Source organism: Aplidium turbinatum, chromosome 15 (assembly GCF_918807975.1).
Source record: "Aplidium turbinatum chromosome 15, kaAplTurb1.1, whole genome shotgun sequence".
NCBI classification, from domain to species: Eukaryota; Metazoa; Chordata; class Ascidiacea; order Aplousobranchia; family Polyclinidae; genus Aplidium; species Aplidium turbinatum.
In genome coordinates, this window is record NC_137486.1 from 18389330 (window position 1) to 18411498 (window position 22169).

The 22169-nt window shown below is 39.0% G+C and overlaps 2 protein-coding genes across 2 annotated transcripts; one reads left to right on the forward strand and one right to left on the reverse strand.

Annotated features, from left to right (window-relative positions):
* The first annotated feature begins 673 nt into the window (after window positions 1-673).
* LOC145784025 (protein unc-93 homolog A-like) lies at window positions 674-3332 on the forward strand. Its single transcript, XM_082595782.1, has 4 exons — window positions 674-796; window positions 1139-1303; window positions 1784-2506; window positions 2883-3332. Exons 1-4 carry the CDS (start codon window positions 715-717, stop codon window positions 3329-3331), a joined length of 1419 nt encoding a protein of 472 aa, XP_082451908.1. The 5' UTR covers window positions 674-714; the 3' UTR covers window position 3332.
* Window positions 3333-4287: 955 nt separating this feature from the next.
* On the reverse strand, window positions 4288-20323 carry LOC145784223 (RNA polymerase II elongation factor ELL-like). Its single transcript, XM_082596003.1, has 14 exons — window positions 20140-20323; window positions 17476-17523; window positions 16454-16560; window positions 15617-15745; window positions 14302-14339; window positions 12217-12325; window positions 11756-11911; window positions 10756-10873; window positions 10308-10429; window positions 9540-10171; window positions 8990-9035; window positions 8356-8449; window positions 7402-7524; window positions 4288-7009 (listed from the first exon to the last, which is right to left on the reverse strand). The coding sequence occupies exons 1-14, from the start codon at window positions 20260-20262 to the stop codon at window positions 6872-6874; spliced, it is 1983 nt and encodes a 660-aa protein (XP_082452129.1). The 5' UTR covers window positions 20263-20323; the 3' UTR covers window positions 4288-6871.
* Window positions 20324-22169: the final 1846 nt, after the last annotated feature.

The window sequence follows — 22169 nt, forward strand, 5'->3', positions numbered from 1 at the left end:
GCAGTTACAAAATGAGAAACATTATCAAATTTTTGTTGAATCGTTTTCTGTCTACTAGAAACAATCAAGTGCTGAACTGAATATTCAGTGATCCAATAATTTCACTTGCAAATTGATGAAACTGGAGATGCGTATAACAAAAATGTCACATTATTGTGTCAAATACTAAAACATAATTGCTAAAATAAATGCAAAGGTCAGAAGTTATTTAATTTTCTGGATTGCTAAAATAAAATGTCAATGCGTTGAAGTTGTTAGCTGTCAGGTCAGTCATCATAAGTTTATTTAGTAAGGTAATTGAAGCATTGAAGCGGTGATCGGTGATCTGACAATGAAATTTTCTACGGTTCGAGAAAAAGTTTTCTCTGCCTATAAAACGTTGAATGGTAGTTTAACTAATGATTTCTGAAAGTTCCTTGGTTTCATGTTATCTAAATTGATATAGGTTGCCTCGTTTGCTGTATGTCTTCCCAGACAGCAAAATCCGTCATTTTAACATTGGTTCAACGTCTGCCGTTGAATCAATGTTAAAATGAGGGATTTTGCTGTCTGGGTTGCGCATAGCTTGCCAGTAAATCAGTCCTTTTTTGCATTGATTCAACGTTTTTGACGTTGAATCAATGTAAAAACGGTTGGATTTACTGGCTGGTTGACAGTGGCTGTTTTAGCCTAAGGTGGTACTCAAATGTTTTAGGCAACAAATTGATTTGTGCAATGGAGGTGCACAGAAGGCGGAATTTGCTTTTACTCTCCATGGCTTTCTTTTTTACATTTTCAGCATACAAATTGCTAGCCAGTAAGTCAAATTTGTGATTAATTTATTGTTGTTGTAGTATATATTTTAAAATGACGAGAGAAGGTCATAGCCAGTGTAGGGAGGTCTGGGGGCATGCAACCCCAGGAAAATTGTGCAATTTTTTTTTGTTTTTTGTGTATTTAATCATGTGCAGATTACGATATTTTAAAGAGTAACCGACACATAAGTTCTTCGTAAAAGTACTCAAATAAAGTAAACCATTAGAACTGTTCCAAAGATTACAATCATGTTTAGTTTATGGCAGTTTTATACTTTTAGTTTTGCTTTCTTTCACCTGCTCGCTTTTACTACAAGCTATGTTTTGACGAAGAATATTTACAGGTATACAAGGAAGCCTAAACGAGGCACTTGGGATGCTGTCATTGAGCTTCATGTACACAAGCATGTTGATATCAGCATTCTTTCTAGCACCACTGATGATCAATATGTTTGGCTGCAAAAACGTGATGACATTTTCAACATTGTGTCATATGACTTACCCGATTGGTAAGTAAAATAACTGCTTGTACTTGACATAGAGCCTACCAGCCATGTTCCAATAATTAATTGTTCAAATGAGAGTTTTCTCATCCAGAGATATATGGACTATTCAATCGCCATCTCCGCTTGAAGCAGATTGCGCATCAACATGGGTTATCTGTTTCCATGAGTCGCTGTTTTTAGCAAGCTCACCCAGTGTGGTCACAGTGAGTTCTGTCCATGCCTGGATAATGTTATTCCATCGGTTTGGTGGTCTGCCTATTTTTATCTTTCCATTAACTTTACTTTCCTGGGGTTTTAGACAGAAGAGTATCGCTTGCTTTGCTTTGTAAATGGCTGAAGAACAACGCATATCTGCGATGGATCGGCCTGAAGATATATAGATACAGATATAGCCTACAGATATAAAACACACACATTAATTATTATTTCAATTCTCACAATCGATTTGAAGATACAAACTGATGATATTAATCTGTTTTTCAGCAAATTTTTATCCGAGAGTGTATACCATGATCCCGGCTGGGATATTAACTGGAGTTGGATCTGGGTTTTTGTATCCATGCATGGCATATTATGTCAATTGCCTAGCTACCATGGGGAGCAAAACTAGTGCAGACTCTGACTGGGACAAATCGAAGACAGTTTCTGTTTATCTTGGGTTGTTTTATACAATTCTAAACCTAAGCTACACATTTGGTGGAGTTTGCATGTCAGTCATTGTGCAGTTAGACAAAAACATGAACACAACGCAAGAAGCGACTTCGTTAAATTCTTCTGAAGTTAATTATTGGGACTTACACAATGATTCGTCTGTACAATGTGGTCTGTTTCATCATCATCCTGACGTCACAACCAAAGCGCTCAACGACATGACTTTGTATATTTTGTTAAGCATTTTTCTGTTCTTTGAAGTTGTATCTTTTATTATGATGCTGTTTTTGGACAACTTACCTCATCTAGAAAATCTTCAAGACATCAAAAAATATTGCAATGAAGAAAAAACTCTTGATCGTCAGGAGACGGAAATAAAACCTGAACAAACTGATACACCAAGCAACTATTTAACTAGAAAAATTGTATCAACTGTTCGTCTTTTGAAAAGCGATCTATCGGCAATATTCCTCATTCCATTCACTTTTCACTACGGACTCATAGAGAGCTTCTTACCCGGGTTTTTCAATACTTCATGGATTACATGTTCGTTAGGTAGGTGTAAAATACATTTTATTGCAAAATTTTGTTTTATCACAAAAGTAGGCTAACTAGTTTTGTAGCCTACCCCTTTACGTGATCTACCTTAAAGTTCATAGCCTACCTTGCTATGCCGATGTAATTTCATTGATTGATAAAGAACATTTGTGCTCAAGGTGAAAGTCTCTTTGGAACCTCTTAAAAGTTTCACATGGCGTAAATATCTAATTAGGTCTACACAAATGGAGGGCTCTGCTACTTCATACAAGCATTATTTAGGCTCACCTACACCGGATGCTTTGGTTCTGTGACTGGCAGATACTATTTTTATATAACTGTAAGCTATTCACATGTATGAGAAGCAAGTAGCCTAATTTCCATTTTATTGCAGGAGTAAAATATGTGGCTTATACAACAGTGACGTATGGTATTGTCTTGTCAATGGGATCATTGTTTTTTGGCCACCTGATGAAGTGTTGGACTCATGCGAAACTCTTCATTTCCATTGCTTTGTTAGAAATCTCGCTTTTAGTTTTTTTGCTGTTCTGGCAGCCCGAAAAAGGCTCTTCAGCATGGTCATACTTCCTCATATCCATGGGGATCGCGGTTTGCCACAGCGCACAAGCTGGGCAACTGGCAAGCGTTTACAGTCGTTTTTTTCGAGACAAGGAATCAAGTTCAGCTCTTCTGTTTGTATGGGACCCACTGGGATCAGCAACTTCCTTTGCGCTTGCAAGCTTGACACCGCCTTTCGTTATGGTCGTTCTTCTGTTGGTGCTTTCTATTTTTGGCACTTCATTGTACTTGCTTGCGGAGTATCGTTTAAAGCAACGTAAATAAATTAATAACTTTGCTAAAAGTACTTGAAACGCATCATCGCGAGAGCAACCTGCCACATTGTCTAAGTGGTGAGCACATTGGTGCGACACTTGAAGAGGCCCCTATTCGACACCGCACACAGGCAGCTGTGTCTACTCTAGGACACTTAAAAGCATGCGTGAAGGGCGAAACAAAGGTTTGGTTTCATTTCCGTCCGCTCAGTCAGGAATCTTCAAACCACCCAGCGCTGTCGAGGATAATAATCCTCGTTCGTTGCCATAAAAACAGTAGGCTAAGTTTTTCTCACGTCAATAGGCGAAAACTCTTCATTGATCCTCAAAAGAAAGCTCGAAAATTTCTTCGTATTTAAGCATTTCATGCATAAGCTTCTCATAGAGGGTACCGGTAATCTAAATGATTTAAGGGTATAACTAAATGAGGGTAATCTAAATGATTTAAGGGTATAACTAAATGAGGGTAATCTAAATGATTTAAGGGTATAACTAAATGAGGGTAATCTAAATGATTTAAGGGTATAACTAAATGAGGGTAATCTAAATGATTTAAGGGTATAACTAAATGAGGGTAATCTAAATGTTTAACATTGAGCGTAAGCTGCGGGGTAGCCTGCAACAAAAGAGTTGAGAGTTCTTCATTTTACTACGATTAGTGAATACTTGTTTGGTCACTACGGTATGTAAAATATTACTGGTGAGAGTTCAAGCAAAATGCATCTATCAATATTAATTGTGGGAGTCTTCGGACAGAGAAAGCTTCTTTGAGAGCTTAATCCTGACAGTTTCGCATACCTGTAGAGGGTTTGAACCACTGACGCAGGCCTGGTCAGTGGTCACCTACTTGACAGACTGAAGTTTCTGCTCGATGTGTTTGTAAATTATTCCATGTAACTTAGCATTGTAGCTACTACCTGTGCTTACGAAAAGGGTGTAGGCCAAATGAAAGCACCTCCCTTCCAAGAAAATGTTTTATTTTTTATTCATGTTACAAAGATTGGTTGGTAATCCACTCGCAAAATAAAAGCTCAACAAAGTTCCATTCATAATACAAATAGCTCTATTGCTGACGCCGAAACCGAGCGCGACTTTTTAAACCAAAGTTTCGAATGCAATCGCTTTTAACAACTTTTTGTGTTCAATAAATAATAATGCTCAGATGCATGAATTTCGGCTAGAAAAAATATTTACAATTTGCATAGTGCCATGTCTTGGGTGTACAATGAGGATTCCTGCACGATGGGAGGAAAGCTAGCATGGAACAATTTGAAGCGTAACTTAGGATTCCGGTCAAGGTTGAGTTGAAGGGAATATGTTTGATAATATGGGTTAAGGGGGGAGTCGCAACCAAACAACGGTTTCATTATTATCCTTTGAAAAATTACTTATACACACAGAAAATAACGCTAGAATTAAAGCTCCTGAGCAAAAGCTGATCGAGTGTTAAAAGATGCTTTGGATGAACTAACCCGAGTTCATTCAGTTGCTTCAATTGAACGCAGCAGGTGCTGAGCAAACATAAAGTTAAGTTTTCGTTCCAAAGTGGAACAATTGTCGTGACAAAGCATTGCTTCAACAGGCAGTGGCTGGAAGCGTATTTTCTACGGGCGTCTTCCAAGTTTGCATTTGTCTTAAAACCAATAAAAAACAACTACATGCCAACTCTTTAGCAGATGGTGGACCAATTTGTGTTTCAGAAGACAGTTGAGATTTTAACGCTTAAAAAAGAATTAGTGTGTCAGTTTGCAGTAAAAGAAAAGAAAATACAAAAATGATGCGCCATGCATATACTTTACAATTTTACGTATGAGATCATTAGTAAAAATATTACAGAATAGATAAAATGCCAACTTTAAAAGCTACATTTAATCTCATAAATACGCTGAAGACCAATCTATCAGTGTGACTACCTGGGCGGACCACCAATGGAGCTCGGAGTGGAAGAAGAACTCCTCAAGACTCCAAAGTTTTATCTCCGAAACCGGCCCCCACCGAATGCGTTTGCCAAGGAAAGTTTGGGTGCGGTTCAACCGCCTGCGTACTGGCGTCGGACTACCCCGTTCCAACATGCACAAATGGGGGATGGCTCGATCTGTGAGTGTGGCAAGGATTTTTTTTGTAGGACCACAGGAGGAACAAATCGCAGACCACATCGTCTGTAACTGAGCCATTTACCATGCGCCAAACGGTGTGGGTGGTCTGCGTGAACTAGATGACAAATCTGTTCGGTGGCTGCTCGACACCTTTCCAAACATCTAGACCGAGTCGCCGCCACTGCCCAAGGATGGTAAAAGGCAGAGCCCTCGACCCCTGAAGTAGCGAAGAAGGTTCAAACGAAGAAGAATCTCATAAACATCGCCACAATTAGATTGATACCGGTCGCGTCTACTCGATTGTTGCAACATTAGAAAATGTTTCTGAAGAAAATGAATACAGCGCATCCTTCTCCAAATGACAGCGAGCTTGCATGAGCTCAATAATAACCAGACAGCAAAATCCGTCATTTTTACATTGATTCGACGTCTGGGTACAGACCTCGCCGAAAACATTTCTCAAAAGAATTTGAATAGGAAAAAACTTTGAAAAATTAAAGATGACACTAACAACGCAGGACTTCGTTGTAAGATCCCCAACCTAGACAATAAAACTTGCCATTTTTTACCATGATTCAACGTCTTCACCGTAAAAACGATGGATTTTGTTGTCTAGAAAATTGTGAGGCAAAACAGGATTGCCTGCCGGCCTGAAATTAAAATAAATAACATTTCTAATGACAGTTTTAACTCCACAGAAAATGAAACACTGTGGAATGGTATGTTTATGACATCACAAACTACCGCTGACAGTAGAGACTTATAACGATAGCGCAATGATTCATCCACTCAATCATCTTAAACAACTCCATCATATATAGCTTCATGACAATATTGTTTTTCATGCTTGCGGGTGATAAAAACAAAGTGAATGTATTGCCTTTGAAATCGGTGTACGGTCGTTTGGTCGACAGGACGTTAGGTCGACAGAACGATTCATTTTAGGGTTAGGGTTAAGGTTAGTTAACTAACCCTAACCCTAAAATGAATCGTTCTGTCGACCTAACGTCCTGTCGACCAAATGACCGGGTACCTTGAAATCGAAGTACTTGGTTTCAACGCTGCACACAGAATCGTTCTCTAAAAAACACTTTGCATTCTCTGAATGTGCAAAACGAACTGAGGTTGAAAGGAGAAGGATGAGGGAAGTCCCCTCAATGGAGAATAAAAATGAGAGAAGAATCTTCGCGGAGTTTGACATGGGTGTTGTAACGGCAATCGTCTAAAGGCGTTAGCATGAATTGCAGCAAGTGCAACATAGAATTACAACGCTGAACAACTTTCTGAAAGGCATTTTGCCACCTCCGTCCATTTTAATTATACACAACTCGAAACAAAGCGAGAACATCTTCAATCCGTTGCCAACAACCAGGCGCAAGATTCACTTAGTGAACAACGAACACCTCGACGGCAGGGCCAACGCCATTTTCCTTTTGAAGAAGGATGGGCGAACGTCACACCAAAACCGTGCGTTGAAAGTCACGGCTGGTTGCGTTTCGCTTGACGTCAAATTCTAGAACTAGATCCTTGATGTGTTTGAGCTTGCGGTGGAGGTAGCGCATGCGGTCGCGCTCTTTGATAAACTCTTTGTCCTGAAATAAACCAATGGAGTGTGAACAAGGTTAGGATAGGAAAAGTTCAATAAAAATTATAAACACAGAACTAGAATTTCATACACCAGAAAGAAAATTTCACCAATTTACTTTCTCTCATCGGCATAGCACTGTGTCCAATAGAGAGGGGGTGTTGCTCATCTCCGTATTTCAAGGAACCAGCTGATCATCAGAAGAACTTTAGCTAGATTGTGATCACTAATAGCTTTGTTTCTTCACCATTCGCCTACGTACTTTACTGTACAAAGTGTACATAAATCCAGACAGCAAATTAACCATTTTTTACATTGATTCAAAGTCTGCAGACGTTAAATCAATGTAAAAAACACTTGATTTGCTGTCTGGGAACTTTGTACATCAAAGACATTCACCTGCTGGAGTAGCTGGTATTCCTTGTAGACTTGCTTTGCGATTCGCTTGTAGGTATCAGTGTGTTTGACATGCTTGCCCAATTCGCGGCGCCAATCGGCAAACTTCTTCGAGTGGGTGGCTATCTGTAAAGTTGTTGCCAGATTGAAGTGACATAATAGTTCATGTTTTATGACAATGTCTGCGACCTCATTGCAAGGGAGCAAAGGATTTTCATGCAAACGCTTAACAAATGCGCAAACAATGAATTAAAAGAAGTAGATGTGTATGTTGAAGTGAAAAGTAGAAGAGAAGTAGATGTGAAAAAAATTCAAACCTGAATGTTAAATATTTGCAATGACTTGCAATAGGCAAATTTTCTAACCTAATTAACCCACCACCTTCCACAAATGGTGTAAAGTCACTCATACCAACACAATTTAAGTCGCCACAGAACGACTAAATCGGAGATTTCAGTCGTGGTAAGCCAAGTGGTAAGAGCCCAGGCACGGCACTCGAAAGGGCGCTGGTTCGATACCGCTCATGAACATGCGGCTGTGTCTTTGGCAAGACACTTGAAGGCATGCTTGCAGATGATCACGAAGATTGGATTCCTTGCTTTCCAGTTTACTTAATCCAAGTCTTCAACCACCAGGCGTATGCTTGGATATGACAAAAAGCACAACTTACCCCGATCAGTGAAATCATTCGCTTAATCAGATCAATTTGGCTTGCTACCAATGTGGTCGCATTAAGCAGGGTTGACTAATGCTAATTTGTCTGACACATGTGTGAGACCTTAAGAGGTCAAAAGAATTGAGTACTTTATTGTTGCATGGAAAAATCGGCCACCCCCCAGTAGTAGAACCCAAACCATAATTAAATGATGATGATGATTGGCATAAATTATGTCCAAACTTCATTCCACATTTCCAGGATACTGGCACACAGAGCTGGTGAAAGTATGGAAGACTAACTTTTCCATGTAGCTTGCGATATTCCTCGTACTCGGCGTTGAAATCGTTTTTGTACTCGTCACGTTTCCTGGGCTCTTGGATTGAAGTGTACTTTCTGCAACAAGTCAATGAAATATTTAACAAATCAAGAAAATGAAATATCTCCTGACAGGTGTCAAATCCACAACAATGCTTGATATGAACAGGCTGATCGCTAGCTGATCCAAATCGATTTTATTTATGATCGAACTGATTCGTGTGAGAATCAATTCCTTTGCAATATTTAACAAAACATCACAGCGCCACAACTAACGCGTCCAGAATCAGATCTCAATGTTTGTGAAGATTTTAAGTTACAGTATATAACTTGGAGAAAGCATTTCGAACAGGTTGATAATGCAAGGAGGTCGGAGGACCTTCCCAAAACCTGATTTCAAGGAAGTATGAACATTGAACAGTGAACACGCAAAGCAGGTGACTACCCAGACAAGAAAACCCGTTGTTTTTACATTCGTCTGCAGACGTTGAATCAATGTACAAATGACGGATTTTCCTGTCTGGGTAGATATCTAAAAATGCACTGGCCGCAAAACATTGCTAGGATTACTATGTAAACCACAGTTTAAAATGGATTTATACAACTTCATGAACAAACCTGATAAACTCGTCATTGCCTGGCGCTGACGTTGGACGGCTCGGGTCTAAGAATAAAAAGACGGGCCGGTTACAAATCTGGCTGCTAGAATCATGTTAAATATTGTGCCAGCACAAATTTCATAAATATCACAGGCATTTTTTACGATCCTATTTAGTGAAAGTAGTAAATCGTGTAATTTATCTGCTCAATCCAACTACATTTCACTCTTCTTCATCGTGTGTCACACGGCCGTAGCCCAGAGCATCACGCAAGCTCTTGCTCTATCGTTGAACTCGGCTAAATCCTGTGCAGAGCATCTTGCTTTTAGGGCAGGGCATTCGAGGAGATATTGCATCGTTTGCTCCTATCCACATTCACAACTTGTGCTTTCCAAAGAATGTTACATTTCAGTAATATCCCAGAAAGGAAATCAACCGTTTTTTATACATTGATTCAATGTCTGCAATACAAAAAACAGTTGATTTACAGCATGGGATTGTAATATTACGAGATTGGGGCGCTTACTAACGAGCAGGTTGCAATACAGCACTAATTAGAATCCACTCACCAGATCCATTCAGGTCATCCAGCAATGCAGTGTCACCATGATCGGAGGTATCAACTCTTTTAAAGTCTTGTGAGTTGCTGAAATCATTTTTACGTTTCTTCGCCCGTTTCGACGAGTCTTTCGCGCGCTTTTTAATGTCGGAACTTTTGAAGCAGTCCGGGTGTACATCGTCATTATGTCGAGAGTTTACAGCGTTAAAACTGGATGATGAGGGGGAGACTTCATTTGACGGAGGGACGGGAGTGGGACTCGATTTCCCTATTCGGCCATGGGCGCTCAAGGGTCGCTTGGGGCTGGGATCACGTGAGAAGTTATTATTCGACGTCTCCACCCTGTCACTTTCCATGTCGTCAGACTTCACTTGACAGCTAATGTTACGTGGCGATGACGTCACTGATGACGTGTCGAGGGGCATGATCCTATCGAGAGGGGAAACTGAGCGAGGTTGGGGCAAGACGGAGTTGGGTTTGCTGTACAGGGACACTCGCGCTTTTTTTCGCACAGGGTTGCTATAGCTCCCTTCCTCCAATGTCGTCTGGGAAGATGTCGGACTGGAGGAGGTTTTGGGAGATGAGCAGGATGCTTCGGTGGCTCGTTTTCTGCTCTCTCGAAATGTGATCTCAGCTTGTCTCCTAAAAATGACAACAAAGCATGGGAAGAACGCTTTAGTTTTGAAATGCGAAGCATGTGAGTATGAAAAACAACTTTCTTATCTAAAACACATTAAAAAGTTGCAAACAACTCAAGGCAAAACCAAGGTTTCCGCACCTTCTCAAAGCAGATCGTTCGTCATCGGTGTATCCGGGCCAATCAGCACTGACATCACTGTAGAGGCCTGGCTTCAGCGTGTACTCAACTACACCTGGACTGACTGTTCGAGGGGTGGCCACCTGGTATGAACAAACATGGGTAGCAGTTACTTTCTGATGCTTAGGATACGTGCATAGAAAATATTTACGGCTTGCTACTCAAAAAAGTTGCTATTATTACATTACAGAAAGATATGGTATGGATGCACCTTAATATCATTAAAAAGATGCTCCATTACAAAGTAACCACAACTTTTTTATAACTTGTTCGGACTAATGCAGTTGAGTGTTTGTTTGTGCTGTATACCATATATGCATCTTAGTATTTGCTTGTATTTAGCTTAAGTGGTTGAAAACAACAAAAATGTACTTCTTTGTCACTCATAAAAATAGCTGTTTGGAGTTACCTGTTGCAGAGCGGATTGAAGCGTTGACCTATCCGGGCAAGTCCCTTCTCGTTTCAGCTTGGAAGTGAGTTCCTGCAAGCCTATTGGCTTCATGGCAACAAAATGAAGAACTCTTTCGCTAAAGAAATCAACCAGTGAGTAATGTGAAATGGTAAGTCACTACTCCATCGCAGACAGCAAATCAACCGTTTTTTTACATTGATTCAACGTCATAGATTCTGCATCTGCAGACGTTGAATCAATGTAAAAAACGGTTGATTTGCAGTCTGGGATGTTGCTAAACGGCTCACAGTAAAAAATCAGTTATTTTTACATTGATTCCACGTTTGCAGACGTTCAATCGATGCAAAAAAAGAGCAAATTAGCTGGGTGGAGAAACGTATTTAACAAGATTTGTTACAAATGCACCAAGCGACGATTAACAGATCGGTTGCTGTGCAAACTTCTCTGCAAACATCAGGTCGCTGATTTGGCGAGTAGCTGCAATGTCAGACATTAAGTCTGCGCGGAGGTGGAACACGATGAATCATACTGAGAGGAGGCTGCAAACATGAACGACGCCAATGCAGTGGGATGTTAGAAACGTATCAGACATTCTGGACGCAAAAGTAATTAAAGGTTTTGATTGAATAAAACACAATGCCAGCACTTGTTAATAAAACAGCATTTTTTTCGCATCAATTTCAGAAATTAAGAATCAACTGACTACTGATTTATATTATGCGTTTTCTGTGCGAGAATGGGTTTTGCCAGTGATTTGTTCAAAATATCATCTTATCCTTCTCTCATTCTAAACGTCACTCGACAATAAACCACTGCAACAATACGCCAGCATCAAACTCGTAAAACTGTATATAAGTAAATGCGAATCACTTGTGTAAACATTTCAACTTGATTTGAAAAATATGCGTTTCCAGAGAAAGCAAGGTATTTGGCACAGAAAGAATATTACTCAACGACCAATGACGTAACAGCAAAAAATCATGTTCAGAAAACTTACTTCAAAGGTCTACCAGTGGTGGCGTTTGATTGGCTGGTTGTGGTGGACGAGAGTGATGACAACACAGGCTTGGTCTTGTTCCTGACCCCAGCCAGATCAAGTCCAGATGCTGGCGATACAGAGCGTATTGGAGCGGGAGTTATAGGGGAGGAGGACCTACAAAACCGTTCAGTTTAAACGAAAAGGTTTGCGATACACTGAAAACAACACAGTTCCAAAGGAATGGCTCAGTAGCTCGCCAAAACGAACGAGGTGATAAGGATCTGTAACCTCGACAACCGGCGTCGGTCACTGAGTTGCTGTGGCATCATTTCTAGTCAAGTTCAAAAAGCTTTGGAGTGTCTTGCTGTCCCAAAATACAAAATTTGGAGAACTCACAGAAATACAAGGGTTTAAAAGACTCTAACTACAGTAGATACGATCTTGATGCAAGAGTTACAGGAGGAGCAAAGCTGACTAACCGAACAAAGGAATGGGATGATCTTCCAGAGTTGGCTGTGGAGGTCTTTCCAGCAGCGAGAGATGACGAATGTGATGACAAGACAGATTTGTGAAGTGATTTCTTCTTTCCTGCACAATGGGGATCAAAAATAAAACTAAGGTTTAGGTTCATTCCAGCAATCAAAATCACTCTCTTTTACATTAATTCAACGTCCGCAAATGTTGAATCAAATGGTCGGGGACCGATTTTCTAGTCGGGAACTTGATTTTGATGTCAAAATACCAGTCTAAGTGAGGTGTCAGTCAAAAGACCATGAACCTCAGTTTTTGTAAATGAGATGATCAGTGCTGTTAACGTTGCTCAACAAAATTTGTGTTGCTCTTGCTATCATTGCTAAGCGCTAACAAAGTCTTTCCACACTGAGCTATGGCAATTTTCTCAATCACGCCATCAACAGGTTAAATCAATTCAGCAGGGTTGATCTCTAAGTGGTCAAAACTGGTTTTGACCACCAAGCGGTTTAAACCTGGTTTTAACCGGTGAAAACTAGGTTTAAACCGGTCAAAACCCAGAAAAATATTTTCATGTAGTGAATGGTCGGCTACCTGGGCTATGGGCTATTTAGGAAATATAAAAGCAATAATGAGTTGTGACCATTTTGATATGCAGGCCTCGAAATAGCTGGCGCCATGACTGACTGAACTGTCATTAATGGCCGCCGATGACTGCCTGTAAAATTCGTACGAAAGATTATATTTATCTTGGATGTTTCTCTTGTTTCAGCGCCGCCAAAAACAAGACATCAAACAGTGTTAAAACTACTACCTTAATTACATGTCGAGCTACGTCTTATGTGCTACGCAACGGGAGGGAAAATGTTGCGCAAATTTTATGGCAAAATTGATCGCAAATGTTTTTCATAAAAAAAAAATTTGTTGGAAAAATTCTTGTACTTCAGTTGGCTGTGCAAATGGCTCATCGTTCTACCAAGCATTTTTTGGTTCATCAGAAACTTATTTTTAGAATTTGAATTTTCTCGATAATTAAAATAACCAACTGATTGATATATCAAAAATAAACAGAGAAATTGAATATTTTTTGTTCCAAATCCAGTATTTAGGTTTGTTGATCAAAACAAAATCTAGTTGAACATCATCACTAAACATGGAGGATAATATTTTTAATTCAATTGAAAAGCAACTTGATTCATACACTAAAGGGGTTTTGACCAGTAATAGGTGGTCAAAACTGCCCGGTTTAAACCAGGTTGGATCAACCCTGCAATCCAGTAAATTAACTAATTTACTCGCATAAATATACTATTTTATTAGCACCCACCTAGAAAAGCAGACTTCTTAATCACTTCGTTTGTGTTAACGTAGCGATTCAAAAGTAGTTACTGAGTCTTCACCTCTCTTACACAATTTATTTCACCACACCTACTACACAGCACGTCATCATTAGAGATAAGACGAAAAAGAAATGGCAACTCTGCCATTACTGCTGCCGTTGCAATTAATGGTAGCCACTTTAACAAGTTGAAATTTTGCCACTGCGAATGACTACAATGCAACCGCCAACCAATCAGAACATGTTATAAGAGGCTACCGTCCAGTTGTGACCGTTCTAGCACTCACCCAGAGAGTTTATGCTTGTTTTGAACTTTATTTGGTAATTACAGAAGAAAAAGAGCAATAGCAGTGGTGGGAATCGAACCCGCGTCAATGAAATGACTACTTTCTAGCCCTAACCCCTAAGCCAACCAGCTGACAAAAAATCCATCACTTAATTTGCTTTCTATCATCTTCTTTTCGCCATTTTTTACGTCACTTAAACCGTAGCTTATGATTGGTTGGCGGTTTCATTCTAGTCAAGTTTAGTGGCAGAATTTCGACTTGTTAAAGTGGCTACCGCAATTAATACGTTTTGCAAAGAGATTATTCTCAGATAGCAAATCAACCGTTTTTCTTTTTACATCGATTCAACGTCTGCAAACGAGTTTTCACTGGTTGTGTAAACAGAGAAACAATCAACAATTTAACCAAGCTGATGACGTTAAAACAACGTAAAAAGTGCAACGTTTGTTATCTGGGACTGCGCTTACCTAGCCTCGAACCTGGAGGTTGCTTGATCACTTTAGTGCTGCAAAAATAAAATCGCGAGTTTTATGCCAAATCATGGCCTACGAAAATATACGCCTAGACACTATGCGCAAGCCTTTAGAACTGAAGGCTGAAGTCGATTGCAAATAAAAGTGTACTTGGTTCTACATCTCGCTAAAATGTTTCTTCAAGGATACTTTTATCTGCAATCGACTTCAGCCTTCAGTTATGAAGGCTTGTGCACGGTGTCTAGGTCGTATAATTTAGTAGGCCATGGAACAAACCAATTTGACGTCATCCTTTCATGAATGTGATTAAGACGACAAACCTAACAAGAGTGTTAGTTTCACAATTGCTTGGCAAAGATAAATAAGTTTCGAGGCTGGTGATGGAAAAAGCGTGTTTTGAATTGATTTGACAATAAGTAACATTGAACCAACGGAAAACCCTAATTAGGTGAAGAAAGGTGCCTGGCAACAAATATGCAAGCGTACAAAAGCAGTCGACACGGGGAAGAATGCAAATATTTCGAAGTGCATGAGTTTCAGCCGGCCAACAAATTATTTTGCTTAATGTTGTTACAACATCTCGTAATAAAAGTATGATGCTCGTACGTGTAATACCAACATGTGATCAAATCTGAAAAAATAGTGCTTTTTTAAAATTTATTTAACCTCAAAATTTCAAGCTGTGGAAATGAGTTGTTTATTGCATCGCAAAGCAATAACGTAATCGTAAACTGTCTTATAGTGCTATTTGGAATAATGCATAGCTTGTTGGATGATACTTGTCATGGCAATATATTCTTTAAAAAATGAAACTTTTAAAAATACCCCTGCAATGTCCTCCGAGATGGTCTGGCCTCCGACCAGAAATACTTTTAAGAAACATTTTTACTTGACTCACAGTATGTTTTCAAAGACAGTACAAAAAAAAGATATTGTAGTTAAACTCGCCTTACTTAGACTGAAGAGACATATGAGCGGCAGCAACCAAATGCAGAGCACAAGATCGCAAATGTCAAAAGCATTACATAGTCACGGTTGAAAGATCACGTTACGCTCGTTTGGTCCTAAGGTCAACCAGTTTTTGCACTGATGACCGTAAAAACTATAAACATATGCACTATTATGCAGAACAAACAAGAGTATTGTATAAAAAAATCGTAAAAAAAATAACTTCTGCCATAAAAATGTTGAAGCAATCGCCAGAAAGAAATAAGATGTAGGTTTTAGCGTAGCAAAAAGTGCAGAAAATTCACAAATACAAATACGTAAATTCTGCATCGTCTGTCGATTTCGGTGTTCATTTCCCTACCTGATGTTTTTTTCAAGCTCCTTTGCAATCTCCATACGCTTCCTCGTGGCGCCATAAGAATCATCATTGGCGTTGATTGTTATCTTCTGCCGGATCTCACCAAGTACTGCCACTCTTCCAGTCGGTTCTCTGGGAGCAAACAATACCCGATTAGTAAGAAAACGTCCCAAATAGCAAATCAGTCGTTTTTTGCATTGATTTGCTGTCTGGAATGCGTCTTTCTTCAACAAGACCTCAACACTGAGTTGCAAAGTGGTTACCGTTATAATCAAGCAGAATTCGCATTGCAATACAGATAAACGTTTTCTAAATTGAAGTATGTATCTGAAGACAATCAAAGCTACAATTCCTGCTCTTTTAATATTTTACTGATGGCTTGAACATTGAAATTGACAAAAGTGATGAAAAATAATTCAGTTTTTAATCTTAGACGTTGAATTAATGTAAAAGGACAGACATTGCTAGTAATAGTAGCCTATGGGCACTTGTATAAAAACTTCCCCGATTGCTAAAAGAGCCGAATTGGAAACACCAAAACAAGCTTCCGTGTGGACTACAGTGCAACGCACAGTTCAATACACTGTGAGCAAAACAACACGCACGAAAATTCGGTCCATATTTAAAAGTAGTCAATTTCGATAGAAGCTAGCAGTAGATAAAATAGTTCCAACCCGTTTAGGTGTTGGTGCTGTTTGTTTAATCGATTGAGTGGTAGCTTACTCTGGTGACCTTTTGGTCTTTTGCTGCCATCCTTGTTGTGCGAATTATTTATGTTTACTGTGTTTAGAATACTTTTGTTTTTTCGCTAACAAAACAAATAAACTGAACTTAGCCTACCGAGTGCGGTACTGCTCCAAGCAATCAACTGCAGCCGATTTGTCTGCCGCTAACAGGAATGTGAAAGTTTCGACTCCTTTTCCATCCCTCGTTGGAATTTGCAAAACCTGAAAACAAAAAACTAAAATTTGTGACACTGAAACCTCTGGAAAGACGACCCAACTTCAATAAATATAAGCAAAGTTTCTTTTACAACGTAACATCAGACATAAGAGACTGCCCCAGACAGCAAATTAGTCACTTTTACGTAGCGTTTACAGACGTTAAATCAATGTAAAAAGCGACTGATTTGCTGTTTGGGGCGTAATGAGGTAAACCCAAAACAAGGTCGTGGTTCATGTGAGATAGTATCACATAACCCAGCAGATGGAGACAAAGCAAGACAAACATCATCGTTTAGGGGTTGGCTCTCCACGACGTCTGGTATATTTTTACATATCTTATCAAACATTAAAACTATTTTTAAGCTTGCTTCAAAAGAAAAAAAGCAGCTGCGGCTTTGCACGCCGGTCGCTGACTCGACAATGCAAACAATGCCCCAACACAGGCAGTGAAACATAGATCACTTAAATAAAATCAATACTTTCCATTGACGTCAGCAAAATTCCATGACAAACAAAAGGTAATTATAATTATATATTGACAAAATGATAGCCTACATATTATGATCAAGCAATGTGCAAAATTATGTCCACAAGATTGCTTGATATGATGATTCACAGCAAAACAAAAATACTATTCAATCCTTCAATAATCCAAATCCATATTGTCACTACCACAACTTGAGTTACAGTACCTTGCAGCAGTGTCAAGATAAAAGTTAACTGTTATCAACTACCTCCATTTTCAGTTTTTTCAAGTACAGTACTTTATTTGTGAATGAACTATATCAAGGCTTTGGTCACCGATAGGGTACTGGAAGCCGAAGTGCTACATTCAAACAGCAATGCTATTACACTTACAGTAGACCTATATCTTTAAAATTCAGTGCATCGATTAAAAAAAGATTAACTTCAACTTACCCCTTGCTTGCCAGAAAATCTTATGGATGGATTCCCACATTGTCCTTCCTGATAAATCATGCAACAAACAAAAATTTCACAACTCACTAAATCATGAACATCAAAATCAAGGTTTTTGGAATTATTAACTGTAACTTGGTAGATAGTAGTATTTGATTAATACACTTATGCTTCTTTTTTCGTGTATGAGTAATTCAATATGCGTGGACTGTGATAGGGTACATTATTACTTTGTGCTTGATAAATTTGTCTCAAAGTCAAGTGATAAAGCACACAGTCTGTAATATACATATGGAATCAAAAAACAGCGACACACATACCAGGCATTCACTGAGCTGACATTGCTGTGGCAAATTTTTAACACATCCACTTTCATATTTCAAATGCAATGGCAAAATACAGTATATGCAAATCAGTCTAACCGCATGAAATAGAAAACAACTTTTTGACACAATCATATTTTGACACAATCACTTCTAGACACAATCATATGTGGAAAGTGGGTACATGCAAGATGTGCTAATGTCAAGAGAGCCGCAACAAGATTGGCGAAGTGTTTTGTTTGTGGGAAATGCAGTAAAGGAAGGAATGAAGTGGAAGGCCATGATGATGAGTTCTTCCATGGCATCGAAACAGTGACAGACTTCTGTTATCTGGGTGATCGGATAAATGGAAGTGGTGGATGTGAAGCAGCGGTGACAACAAGGGCAAGATTGGGCTGGGCAAAGTTCAGGGAATGTGGGGAAATGTTGCATGGCAGAAAATTTTCACAAAGGATGAAAGGAAAAGTATATCGGAGCTGTGTGCGGCCTGCAATGCTATATGGTAGCGAGACATGGGTATTGAGAGAGAGTGAACTGGCAATCCTGAGAAGAACGGAAAGGTCAATGGTGAGAGCAATGTGTGGGGTGAAAACGAGAAGGGAAAAAAGGACTGAAGAATTGTTGGATATGCTAGAGATGAGAGAGACCATAGACCAACTGGCAAGGGCAAATGGAGTAAGATGGTATGGACATGTGATAAGGAGGGAGGAAGGAAGTTTTCTTAGAAAGGCACTAGATCTAAAGGTGGATGGGAAGAGGAAACGCGGTCGTCCAAGAAGAACGTGGAAACAACAAGTGAAAGATGAGTTTAAAAAAGTCGGACTGAAGGAGGAAGATGCAAGGGACAGGGTGAAATGGAGAAAAGGGATTAAGACAATTGCTGCGCGGAAACAATCGGCCACCCCCACTAGTGGGGAACAAACCAACGATGGATTATGATATTGGAATGATACCACTGGCATTCCCAACGTGGCAACTCTATACTACTGGCCTTCCCAACGTGGCAACAGCCAAATAATGTGGGGGGGGGGCTATTAAGTTTCGGCAACTAACAGGTATTAGGCGTAAAAAAGGTGTCTTTGCATGAATTATTACTAACAAACAAATACTTCTGGATTAGAAAACGAATTTTTTAACATACTGAGTATTTTGAAAGTTGGGTCACTCTTGATTTCGTGTACCTTGATTCTGTTGATATCTTGATTCTCATGGTATTCTTAACATGTAGCTATTGTCCTGCTTTCTTGCCACTTATTTAATAATATTACATCTTAATTACGTTTTGGCGCTGTATTTACAATTTTTAGGCTAAAAAACATTACTTGGCCAATGAAAATTGCTGATTATTATGTTGTAACACTTATCTCAGTTGGTAAATTGAATTTTCGTATAGGCCCCCACATTATTTGGCTGTTCCCACGTTGGGAAGGCCAGTAGTATAGATCGCCATGAATGATACCCATGCGACAGCATTGGAAGATGCAGTGTGGTTTTCATGTTGGAAAACTAATTATTCTAAATTATATATAACTTTTGTTTCTGCGTCAAACATTTGTCTACTGCACATATGGAACCATTCTTAAAGATTACCATCACATCATTTATTGTCTCTAAATATCTTAAAACCATGTGCTACATGACAACATAAAACATGCAATGTACTCATGGTATCTCAGGACACTAGTATTAGTAAATGCATAAAAACTGTGAAAAAAAACAGCAATCATGGTTTGTGAGTGATTAGTATCATTAAAGAGATGTGTAAATCTGTTTTTGTTTGGTTTTTGAATTTTTATCCTCGGACGAACAAAGCCTTTGATAAGTTATTCCTGGCAATTTCACATACTTTAATGTAGAGGCTTTGACCCACTGATGCAAGGTCGTTGACAAAGATTAGCAGAGTGAAGATTCCATAGTTGTTGTCGAGCTATTCCACCCGTTAGGTGCAGATAAATGGAAAGCACTCCTAAAAATGCGCTGTTCAAGCACACACCCCGAGAACCGTACCAGCACCGCCAGATGAGTCGAGCGCTTAACCACTGAGCTAACAGAGAACATTAACACAAATGAATGATTAACTTTACTTCCAAAATCTTTGACCAACATTTGACTGAGCTATGAGTGTTAACTGTGAAAATTAATCCATGTGATAACATACCATCAAGTTCCATAGGCCTACCTTATATGGGTGTACACTACATAGCTACTTCTGTGGTTGTTGTCACAGATAAACTAATACAGGTTCCAGCATCAATCAGAAATGGGTTGTCAAGATCTTTTGTACACAAACTTAATTCAAGTTCCAGGAGAAATTTTTCTTCTGACAATGACATAAACTTACCAGTTTACTATGATAATCTTCTATGGCACGAAGTGCTGAATCTGTAAGCTTCACATGCAGAACAGTTTTCTTTGACGGTTTTTGATGAAGCGCATAACCACCTTCATGCAGTTTTATTGCCATTGTGCAATCTTTTGTAAGTCTCAGATTGTGTAAAATAAATTAAGCAACTATGAATGCTACAGCCAATTGTCTAAAACAAAGCAATTATTCAAACTTATGATAATGTTAGAAGATGCAAAACAGAGTTAAAATAACTCAAAAAGTATTTATATGTTGTCTATCTTCACAAAAAATATATTTATGTTAATTTGGTGGCAAAGTAGTTTGACTAGTGCTAATTGTACAGAAAATACGGGAGCAAGTCTTTTAGGCGCAGACAGTTAGGCGCCGGTCAAATAGGCGCATTGTATCAGCTTGGCAGGTGGGGCAGTGCTTTTCACAAAATGTTATATTGAACAGAAAAATATGTTGTTTTGTTAATGCGCGTGCATTTATTTGTTGTTACTCATGGCTTCAGTGAGTGAAGCTGCTTTATCCGGCAATGCTTTTCACACAAAATGTTGTATTGAACAAAAAAATATGTCTTGGCTTCCATGAGTTAAGCTGCTTAAACCGGCAATGCTTTTCACACAAAATGTTATATTGAACAGAAAAATATATTGTTTTTTTAATGCGCGTGTTCGGCATTTATTTGTTGTTAGCCCAGGTTTGCGTCAGCGGAAGCTTTGTCAATAAATTATTCAAGTTTCCGAACATGACTGAGTTCACTTTTAGTTATGTCAAATAATAACTACACTAAACATCAGTAAAAAATATACTGTAGCCTATATTCAAGCGGGTGGCTTGAGTGAAGAGTAACTTACTTTTCCGCCAAAACCCCGACTAGGTTTTGCCAAAGATGAGCTGATACAATCCGCAGACTTTACTAGGAATAGCACCTAAATGAACGGGCGCCACAGTGCTCCGCACCTAAATATCCTGATGACACAGTGTGCGCGCCTATTTGACCGGCGCCTAACTGTCTGCGCCTAAAAGACGTGGACCCGAAAATACAGACTGCAAGTCGGAACTTAATTTATACACTAATGCAGTGCTCCGCAACCTTTATTTACTCACGGCACACTTAAAAACTATTTAAAATTCTGCGGCACAATTCGGCCGACACATTTTCAAAATGTAAAAAATAACTATGATCTTTTTTAATGAGATATTTGCACTTGTTTCAATGAGCACAGTCGCTGTATGTTCGGCTCAATATTTGAAAGAACAACTCGAAGTTCACCATCAATTTCTTGTCGGATCTTCTATGGAAAAACTTTGTTCACACAAATAAGTGGTGCAAAACTGGAGTAGAATTTTAATAGCAGCGTGCAAAATTTGCTTATATTCTTCTTCAATGGAAATCCAAAACTCATAAAGTTGAACATCGCTATATTTTAATCTCAAAGTTCTGTCATTTTGTAGTTCAAGAAAGTTTTCTCTGTCAGGCAAAGTCAAGTCTTGCGTTGATATTTTAGCATTAGCCGCAAAAGGATTTCGAATTCAATCATATTGTTCCGTGTTAATTGTGAAAAAGTAATGGTCACATTTCTCATGTAACAAATTTAAGTGCTCTTTGGCCAAATCAAACACCAATTCTTTATCAATACTATTTAGGTTGTTTCTGGGAAATCTTTTCAGTGATCCCCTTCTTAACTCGTTTTTCCAGAGTAGGCTACTACTTTCTCTTTAAATCCTCTTATCTTGTCAGAACATGTCAGTATGTTTTCACCTTTGCCTTGCATTTTGATATTGAGTTCATTCAAGTATTCAAATAAGTCGGCCATGCATGCAAGTTTGGAAATTCAATGATTATCTTCAAGATGTTTATACAAATCATAGTTGTTTTGATTTAATAAGAATTGACTTATTTCATGCCGTAGCTGGAAAGGCCTTGCAAGAACTTTTCTCCGAGAAAGCCAACGCACTGAAGTGTAAAATAGCATTGATGTTCTGATCCCATTTCTTCGCATAGCAATGAAAAAGTT